The following is a 9,868-nucleotide window of genomic DNA, read 5'->3' on the forward strand; positions in this document are numbered from 1 at the left end:
TTGATTATGCCTGCCATTCACTTATCAGCTGCTATTATGGGAAGATCGCCTTTTGTACCTCTGCTTTCTATGCAAATGAGCCGGTTATGATGCCTTCATTACTCCAAACACAATTACCCGGCGCAGATTCCTGTGAAATCGGGCACGGACAGATTGCAGATGCCACGGGCCACAGCCCAGGTGGGTTTTGCTGTTCTTCTCTCCATTTCTGAATGTGCCACCTCCAGGGGTGCTTCACCATGTGGATTCTGGGGAATTGCTGATGCTGATCATGTGGGGGAGACTGGGGGAGAAATGTTTGTGGGAGCCTTGCTGGGCCTTGGCCATGTTGGTCAAAATTGGCTCCATCTCACAGAGTGAGAAGGACACAGAGGTGCAAGGGACCTGTGGCCTGTGGCTGATGCCACCCCAAACAGGCAAGACATGGGACAAACTGCTCAGGGGTAATTCCCAAGTGCAGGTCAGGAAAATCACCCCCTGTGCCCTGAGAGGGAGGGATGGTCGCAGCTGGATCCCATTGTCCTGCTCCTTGCTGGGCGGGGTCCCACTGACAGCCCCCAGGTGTGCCCTGTCTGGGCTGGGCTGGGCTGCTGGGAGTGCTGGTATAAAAGGGTCCTGGGCAGCACCTCCTCCATGAGCTGGTTTTTCTGGAGTCAGGATGGGGCCTGCAGGCAGCCTGGCTGTTGCTCTGTTCTGCTGGGTGCTGGCTGAAGCAGCATCCTACAGCCCCTGGGGGTTCCCTCAGAGGGACTCGGGGGTCCTGAGGGTCCGGGGTGACTCCTCCTGGAGCCGGCCCCGTGTGCCTTCCTTCTCCCAGCCCTGGGCATGGGTGGACCTGTCCCAGCTCCAGGCCATGGCCCCGCTGCACCCTGTGGCCGTGCAGTGCCAGGAGGCACAGCTGGTGGTCACAGTGCACAGGGACCTTTTTGGCACCGGGCGCCTGGTCAGGGCTGCGGATCTGAGCCTGGGGTCAGCCTCCTGCCTGCCCCTGCCCCAGAATCCTGCTGAGAGCACTGTGACTTTTGTGGCTGGGCTGCACGAGTGTGGCAGTACCCTGCAGGTGAGGGGGGGTGCTGGGGTGAGGGGCTGCTGAGTAGGGATGGACCTTCTCTGGGCTCTGACCAGCACTGGGTGGGTAAATGGGAAGTGCTGTGGAGAGCAATGTGCTGCCTGGTTCACCCCTGAGAAGCTCTTGGTCCTGGAAGTGGCCTGGTAAAGGGTTTGGGGTGAAGAGAGGCTGATTTGGTTGCAGCAGTGAGGGGTGGTGTGGCCATGGCAAAGGTAGTTTTCGGAGTATGGGTGCCATCCTCAAGCCTACACCCAACAGCAAGAGAGACTTGTAGTGTTTGTGACTTGGACTCAACTGGATGCATGAACACATGGGAGAGTGGGTGCTTGGAGTTCTGAAGTCCTCAAGGCTCCTTGACCTCCTTCAAGGCTGGCCCCTTGTTGGAATGCCAATACAAAGCCTCGTGGTGCCCTATAGGCACTGAATTTGGGGATGTGGAGCACAGCCTGTGCCTTTACAGCTGTGGCCTATGTGTTCTGGCAGTCAGTGCTGGGTCTGTGGTGGTGCTGAGCTTATAGAAAATAGTTTGTTTTCCTGTCTTCTCATCTCTCTCAAATCTTCCTTCCAGATGACCCCAGACTCCCTGATCTACAAAACAAGCTTGTCCTACAAACCTACTCCTTCTGGCAACCTGGTCATTGTAAGGACCAACCCGGTGGTGGTTCCTATTGAGTGTCACTATCCCAGGTGAGTGTAGGGGCTGTGCCTCTGCCCCCATGGACCTCAGGTGATGGTGGCATGGCTGTTAATGCAGATCTCCCCCGTTCAGGAGGAGCAATGTGAGCAGCAGTGCTGTCCGGCCCACGTGGGTTCCCTTCCGCTCCACGCTGTCGGCTGAGGAGAGGCTGATGTTCTCCCTGCGCCTCATGGATGGTGGGTGCAGACCTGGCAGCCCCATTTCCTCGTCCTCTCTGCTCTTGCTCACAGCTATAATCTGGGCTGAAGTGAAGCCCACAATGCTGCACAGTTGAGAAGTCCCTGTGCTGGGGAGGGCAACGTGCTGCTCTCCCGAGTGACCCGTGCCCTTGGATCTCCCTTCCAGATGACTGGAGCGCAGAGAGGCTCTCCAATGGCTTCCAGCTGGGGGAGAGCCTGCACCTCCAGGCTGACGTGGCTTCTGAGGGCCATGTCCCTCTGAGGCTCTTTGTGGACGACTGTGTTGCCACTCTGAGCCCCGACAGGAATTCCTCCCCCCGATACGCCTTCATTGACCTCAGCGGGTAAGGGGGGGCCGTGTTCAGGGTGGTACTGCTGAGCTGGCTGGCGTGTCCCTGACTCCTGACCCTTGCCCAGGTGCTTGGTGGATGGGAGAGCAGATGACACCGCTTCAGCCTTCATCTCCCCGAGGCCGAGGCAGGAAACGCTGCAGTTTGTGGTCGACGCGTTCAAGTTTGCAGGAGATGACAGGAGCCTGGTGAGATGTTGTGGCAACCCCTCCTCCCCGGGGTGTTTCAGATGTGCTGCTCTGTTTGTATAAAAAAAAAAAAATCAGCATCCAAGGCTAACTAGTTTTAATTTCCCTTCCAGATCTACATCACTTGCCACCTGAGGGTCTCCCCAGCTGACCAAGCCCCAGATCCATGGAACAAAGCCTGTTCCTTCAACAAAGCCAGCAGCCTGTGAGTAGCTGGTGCTCGCAGGGAGGGAACCAGCCTGGAGGAGAGGCTTTACAGATAATTCTGTTTCAGTTGGGCACCTGTGGAGGGCACTGGAGACATCTGCAGCTGCTGTGAGACCGGCAACTGCCAGTTGCATGGAGGACACTCCCGGAGAACCAACCCTCCTGCCAGATGGCCGGGGAGGCGCTTGAGGAGAGATGTCCCTTCTGAGCAAGGTAGGGCTGTGTCTAAAATGTGCCCCCAGGGCTGGGTGACCCTCTAGGCTGGGACAGCCAACATGCTGTAACATCTTTAGTTCCAGGACAAACCCAGCTCTTCTCCAGAGTCCTTTGGCAAGTACTTTCAAACTGAAAGAGGGAGAATTTGGGTTGGATACAGGGAAGTTCTTGGCTGGGAGGGTGGTGAGACCCTGGCACAGGTTGGCCAGAGAAGCTGTGGCTGCTCCATCCCTGGAAGTGTTGGAGACCAGGTTGGATGGAGCTTGAAGCAACCTGGGTTAGTGGAAGGTGTCCCTGCCTGTGGTGGGGGGGAAATGAGGTGGGCTTAAAGGTCCCTTCCAACCCAGGCCACTCTGGGGTTGTATGACTTTATTCTAAGTAACTGCATCTGTGTCCTTATGTTTAAAAGGAAAGCTGCTCTTGCAGGGTCCATCCTTCTGTTGCTCCTAAAATCCAGAGTGAGCAGGAATTACCTCCCCTGTGAACTTGCTTGTTTGTTTTTTTAGGTGGTCCCTCAAGGGTGACAGAAGCTGAAGTCTCAGTTGGGCCACTGTTAATCCTTGACTCAGCTCAGGGATTATGGAGTTCCTCTGGAGGTTTTGGACCAGCAGGGAAGACCCCGCAGGGTATGTGTGTGGGGTTTTTCTGTTTGATTGTCAATCAGGTCTCAACTGAAGGTGACTCCAGGTTCTAGTCATGAATCCCCCATGATTTCACACCTGGAGAGACTTTCTAGTATAACCACCAAGAGACAGTTTGGGGAACTCCAGCAAGTTCACCCACTGGCAGATGATGGGAAGCCATTTGATGTGTAGTAAGTGTCTCTTGTCTCCCCCAGGTGCTGCTGGAGGACTTCCCATGGTGGTCCAAGTTGCTGTGCTCACAACAGCCACTCTGTTGAGCCTCACAGCTCTGGGACTGTTTCTTGTGTGCAGGAAATGTCCCTGCCCTCTTGGGATGTCATTGTAACCTCCATCCCTAATAAAAGGAAACATTTCTGCCCTCTCCTTGTGTGAAACATTTCTGTCCCTCCTCAGCGGAAAGAGGGGGATGCCAGGCAGCCTTTGGTGTGCTTGGATGTGACTCCCCAAACGTGGAGGCTCCCTGGATGTTGTGTCCTTGGCAAAGAAACCTGAACACTGGCTGCAAACAAGGTATGGCTCCTGTTTTCAGGTGGATGAGGGAAGAATTGATGGTGCTTAGAGGTGCTGAATGGTTTCCTGACTCCAGAAGTCCTATTTGCTCCTCCTTAGCAGGGATGTTGCTGGAGGGTGTGAGAACAGGCTTGTTGGTGTGAGCTAGTGACTCCTCATCCAGGCTGCAACCTCTCCCAAAGGGCACAGTGGCAGTTCTAACTCTGGGCTGAGTATGGCTTCTGCTGCTGGGAGAACTGGTAAAAAAACTGGTGTTGGGGATGGGAAAAGGCTCAAGATGCTCCTGTTTAGTGTGGCCTCAGCTGTAGGGAGAGCAGAGAGCAGTGGCTGGATGGGAAGGTGGAAATGGGGACACTATAAGAAAAAAGGGACAGATAGGGAAAGCTACTGGTCCACCAGCTCTACATTGTTCTATATTTTTCTAAATATAAAGGAGGGGAAGCCCTCAGCTGGTAGATTTGCCTGGATTATCATCACCTCTCCTTGTAGCACCCTTGGGGACTCTTCCTGCTGTGCTAGTGGAGCTGAGCTATAGGGCATGGGAGTCCTCATTGCACTGAAATTGAGGCAACATGCACCAGACAGGCCTTAAAGCTGTATTAAATTGCTCTGTGCTCTTTGGCTTCCCCTCCCAAACAGCACAGGCTTGTCCCAAAATCTTGGCTTAGGCCACTGAAAGCATCTTCTCTGTGGTGGGGTTCAAGCTGGGTGTGAGCTCTTGGTGTCTCAGCTCCTGATGTGGTGAGTCAAACAGCATCTGCACTCCTCAAAGCTTGAGGAACACGGATATTTCTCAAGTGTTTGTGTCCCTGTATCCAGTTCCAGCTGGAGGCTGCAGGAGTTTGTTATCCCACGGCACTGTGTGCTTTGAGGTGCTGCCTGGTTTCAAGATCAGAAATCTGCACTGGGGCAATTAATGCCCTGGTTTATGTGGTGTGGGACCCTGTGCTCTGTGGTGAGCACAGCAAGGATATTGGGCTCCTTGAGGCACAAATTTGCCTTGATGGGAGCTGGTGGCCCTTCCAGGGAGGATTCCCAAACCTGTTGACTCCTCTCCATCCTTCTGGTCTGATTGACCACCTGGCTTGTTTTTCTTTCCATATCCTGGGAGAATCCAAACACCTGATGCTTGTAACAGCCAGTTTTGAGCTGAGGAAACAGCTCCTGGCCCTGGATAAGGAATAAAAAGGAGCAAGGTTGATTCAGATGTTTGCTCCTTTGCTTTTGCCTTCTGAAGGCTGCTGCTGTTAAAGGCATTCCCTAAATTGGGTGGCTGAAGGCTGGAAGCAGCTCTCCTGCCCTTGGGCTGGACTCTGGCGATGCTCTGTGTCCCTACAGTGTATTCCAAGAAACCCTGAGGGCAGCCACAGCTCTGCAAGGGAGTCTCTCCAGTGCTGGGAAAGCAGCTTGGTGCCTGTGCTCCATAGGCTTGGGAGGGTGGGGAGCAGGGACTGCCTCCCCAGACAAGCTGGGATTGAAAGCCCAGGGATGATGTGCCTCAGGCAAATGTTTCCTGGTTCTGTTTTCATTGAATTAAGCAGCTGAGCTGAAATAATCAACTGGAAAAGTGAGGCAGCTATGTAAGGTTTTTTTCTTTGGCTGGAATCTTCCCTGATCAGGCTCTCAGCCTTCATGTTTTATGCACAAGCTCCTTCCTGGAGGAGCTACAGAAGATTAAAACCTCTTTTTTTTTTTTCTTAATTTTTACCTTGACAGGATGACATGTGCTGAGTGTGTGGCCAGGCTGTGACGTTGCCCTGCCAAAAGGGTGGTTGTGCTCTTCCCAAGGGCATGGAGGCACAACTGTGTCCTTGGAGTGGGAAATGGGGAAGAAATGTGGCAGGGTAGGGGGAGTTATGGCATGGAAATCCTCTTTTGAGGCCCATCTTAAGCAGGAAGAACTTGTCCTTCCCTTCTGCCAACCCTCATTTTACCCCTGAGAAGAAGCTCCCTGATGCCTTGGGGATCCAATTCCTGCCCCAAATATCTTCTGGAGCTCACCCTGCTCCTTCAACTGCACTTTGATCCCAGCTCAGGGCCTTTAGCCATGCTTTCCTGCCACAGGTGTCCCTGATCAGCAGCTCCCAGAGTCCTGGGAACACGTGGGAAGCTCATTAAAAATAAAGAAATATTCCCTTTACTGGAAAAAAAAAAAGGCAGGAAAAATAACTTCTGGCATTATTAAAACTTCTGTGTTTTCTCTTTAAAGCTCTGGAGTTTGGGAGAAGGGACCTGTGAGAGAGGCTTTTTCCATTGTTGATGTCATTTTGTAAGCTGTTTATTGTAAATAATTTCTGTTTTCCCTGTGAATACCCGGCGAAGAAGCCAAAAAGGAAAATTTCTGGTATCTCTCATGAGTATTTATTCCCACCTGAGAGACAAATGTGTTTCCCCAAGGAACTGAACTTAATTCACTTCTGCTTTTGCTGCCAGAAAAAAAAAAAATGTGCTGCAGTGTAAATGGAGATGAAGGAGCAAAATCCATTTGAAAACACCGCCGGTAAATTGAAGGTTTGCCGTATTTGCCGAGGTAATTTAGAGCAATTCCCCGCTAACGAATTAATGCACCACTTCTTGTTCATTATGGTTTTCCTAATTTAATTGGAGCTCTGAGTGTGAGCTTCATTACCAGCAGATATTAATGTAATAAAGCAGGTTTTGGTGGAGTCCATCATTCCCAGCCAGCTTGGTGCTCGGGGGCCGTGCTGGAGAAGGGCTGGGAGGAGGAAGAGGAAGGGCAGGGATGCTGCTTTATGGGTGCCACATCCAGGGGCCAGGGGGTTACCCAATCCTTGGCAGAATAAAGTCCATTTTCCTGCAGCCTTGCAGGGAAGAAACCCACTAAATCCCTATTCTGCCTCATGGACTGAGGGGAGCAACTCCATCCCACCACAGCCCTGGGCTGGCTTTTTAATAACCCTGCTGTAGGAAAAGTAAAGAAGAGGAAAGCAGAGCACGGGTGACATGAGTTTCTGCAGGCTGGGGCCCAGGAGGGACAGGGCCACTCTGCTCAGTCGTGTTCTTGGATGCAAATGGTTCCATGCATAATTCAAGCTCCGTGTTGCTCATCCTGAGTAATCTCTGCCCTGGCTAAGAGGGATGGGGAGGGAGAGACTTCTATTTTCGAGCCTTTATTGTTGTTGTTTTCTCCCCAAAGTGTTTCCTAAGTGCTGGGTAAACAGATTTTCCTACGCTGCATCAGGTACCCGCTGGAGCACCAAGAGCTGGGCATTGTCCAGCATCCCAGAGGGCACCGTGGATGTTATCCCAGCAGTGAACATGGATGTCCCAGAGGTGACCGTGGGTGTTGGATATTGGAGGATGCCCCAGAGGTAACCATGAAGGTTGGATATTGAAGGATGCCCCAGAGGTAACCATGAAGGTTGGATATTGGAGGATGCCCCAGAGGTAACCATGAAGGTTGGATATTGGAGGATGCCCCAGAGGTAACCATGAAGGTTGGATATTGGAGGATGCCCCAGAGGTAACCATGAAGGTTGGATATTGGAGGATGCCCCAGAGGTAACCATGAAGGTTGGATATTGGAGGATGCCCCAGAGGTGACCTGTAGCTGATATCCCAGTAGTGACTGTGGATGTTGTCCCAGAGGTGACCACAGATGATATCTTGGAGCTGAACCACATCCCAGGCACTGCATGGACCAGCCAGTGGGGGGGATAATTTTATAATCCATCGTTTGAGTCTGCAGGTGCTGGCTGTGAAAAGACCTGTTTTAGCACAAAGCTGAGCTGGGGGGGTGTTCCCACAACTCCAGGTATGAGGTTATGAGGTCCTAAACCCCATCCTGACACCTCCTGGGACTCTGGGCTCAGCTTTCCATGACCATGTTGGGTCCCACCTGGCTCAGGTGTCCCTGAGAACACAGCTCTGCTCCCTCCAAGACCAGGACCCCCCCAAACCCAGCCGTGTTGCTCCTTATTATGGGCTGGCACTGACGCCTCTGATTTTTCTTGGTTTGGTATTGGTTTTTTTTTTTTTTTTCTTTCTAAGAGCCCCAACGTTTTAATTATTTATTTGGAGCGTGATTAATGTTTTGTCTGACGCTGTTCTGCCAGGGGAGCCCCGGTACATTTTGGTTTAGCGAGATCTAATTAAGAAGTCCCATCAAGCATGTCATCCCTTGTCTTACAAGTACCTCCAGGGCTACTCCGTGTTCCGGCAGGCTCAGCTGGATCCAATGGCTCTGGGGGGCCTGCAGCTCTTCCAGAGGGGGCTTTACCCCAAAAACTGGGGGTGCTCCAACCAAGCATTCTCCTGGCATCACGGCAAGACCCAGATTGCTGCTGCCTGCAGGATATGGAGGTAAAAAAAGCATTTTTGGTCTCAAATTTGCCCTTTCTGGCTGTATTTTGAGGGAATGCTCCTCCTGAGAGCACCAGGCCGGAGCTGCCCTGTCCCTATCAGGGATGAACAGTGGGGTGATGTGACACTGGGCCACCAAGGCACGGCTCTGAAGGGATGGTGAGGAGGAGGCAGTCCCTGCGTGGGCCACTCATGAACATGTGTGTCCATGTGTTCCCACTGCCACCCAGTGGTGGGAGAGCACCCAGCCACCACCCGGAGAAGTGCATTTTATAGGGTGAGATAACAGAACGGATAAATATCCATTTATGAGTGTAGCAAGGGCTGTATTGGGGTACCAGAGGGTTGAGCTTCAGGAGCAGTGGCCACTGGAGAAGCAGGTTTTGCAGGGCTGGAGGTGGTGGTGGAGCTGCCAGCTCTGCTCAGGAGGTCACTTGGAGCCCCTCACCCCCAACTTTGGCCTCCCACCACCCTGAGGACCTTAAATGGCCCTGGCAACATCCCCAAGGATCCACACCTTACCTGTGACCTGAGGAGCCCGGATAAGCTCAGCCTGGGGCTATTGAGCAGGATGCTGCTCTCCAGCCATCCCCACTACCACAGCCTTATTCCCACTTTATTTCCTGATGCTCTGGGCTCCCTGTTGACATCACAGCCTCCTCTTTCTCCCTTGCTGGGGTGGGATGAGGTCTTCTGCCCCATGCTGGGTATCCAGCCCAGCTGCCCACCCCCTGCTAGAGCAGGAATTTTCCATCAGGTGTCTGGCCAACACCACTCCACCCTTGGCTTATCAGCCCTGGAGAAGGTTGGAATCCACTGCTCCATCCATGGGAATCCACGGAGAGACCGGCAGCCTCCTGCGGCGCAGAGGCCTCCAGCAAGCTGTGAAATTACAGGCTGGCAAGTGCCAGCACAAACGAGGATTAATTAGTGTGCCATGGCCACGAGCACCCGCTTCAGGCCCTTGTCTGGCCAGGCTCAGCTTATCCATCTCCATCCCGCCTGGCTGGCAGAGCCTGGAGAGGAGCGCGAGCAGGGGAGCTGCTCCGCCTGGGATTTCGGTGCCAAATGGCACTGGGGTGAACTCAAAATCCATAAACATCCTTGACCGTGGCTTGGAGGGTGTCCCTGACCCCCCCTTACTCCTACAAGGCTGCCCTGGGCTGGGGGTGAGGCAGGATGAAGGGATGCAGGACGCTGGGGTGACAACCCAGGGAGGAGTGCTGGGCATGTTTTGGGGTGCTGTGAGCAGTGTGGGTACACTCTGCTCCTGTCTCCTCCACAGCCAGCCTTTCCTTGAGAGGAGATAACAGCTGCCAGTGTGTTATCTGGCTCTGGGGCTGGAGACAAGCAGAAGGAGGGAGGATGTGACTCCCAGTTCTGAGTAAAATCCAACTGGGAAGATGTAGCTGAGCTGCCCCGGACCACGGGGAGTGCAACTTTGTGGGGGGGATGCTCCTTTTCTGCCCAGGGAGCTGAAGAACC

General features: G+C 53.3%; 1 protein-coding gene across 1 annotated transcript; it reads left to right on the plus strand.

The window, feature by feature from the left end:
• Positions 1-658: 658 nt before the first annotated feature.
• On the plus strand, positions 659-3,875 carry LOC103757926 (zona pellucida sperm-binding protein 3). The gene is made up of 9 exons (XM_008924118.2): positions 659-1,060; positions 1,638-1,756; positions 1,839-1,942; positions 2,112-2,289; positions 2,363-2,483; positions 2,597-2,688; positions 2,758-2,903; positions 3,413-3,532; positions 3,745-3,875. The coding sequence occupies exons 1-9, from the start codon at positions 659-661 to the stop codon at positions 3,873-3,875; spliced, it is 1,413 nt and encodes a 470-aa protein (XP_008922366.2).
• The last annotated feature ends 5,993 nt before the right edge of the window (positions 3,876-9,868 follow it).

Source organism: Manacus vitellinus, unplaced genomic scaffold (genome assembly GCF_001715985.3).
Source record: "Manacus vitellinus isolate BGI_N305 unplaced genomic scaffold, ASM171598v3 scaffold_16_pilon, whole genome shotgun sequence".
In the NCBI taxonomy this organism is placed as follows: domain Eukaryota; kingdom Metazoa; phylum Chordata; class Aves; order Passeriformes; family Pipridae; genus Manacus; species Manacus vitellinus.

Coding starts and splice junctions, on each gene's coding strand:
- LOC103757926 (XM_008924118.2), top strand. CDS start 659: ATGGGGCCTGCAGGCAGCCTGGCTGTTGCTCTGTTCTGCTGGGTGCTG. Junction 1,061..1,637: donor AGTGTGGCAGTACCCTGCAG/GTGAGGGGGGGT, acceptor TCTTCCTTCCAG/ATGACCCCAGACTCCCTGAT. Junction 3,533..3,744: donor AGCAGGGAAGACCCCGCAGG/GTATGTGTGTGG, acceptor TGTCTCCCCCAG/GTGCTGCTGGAGGACTTCCC.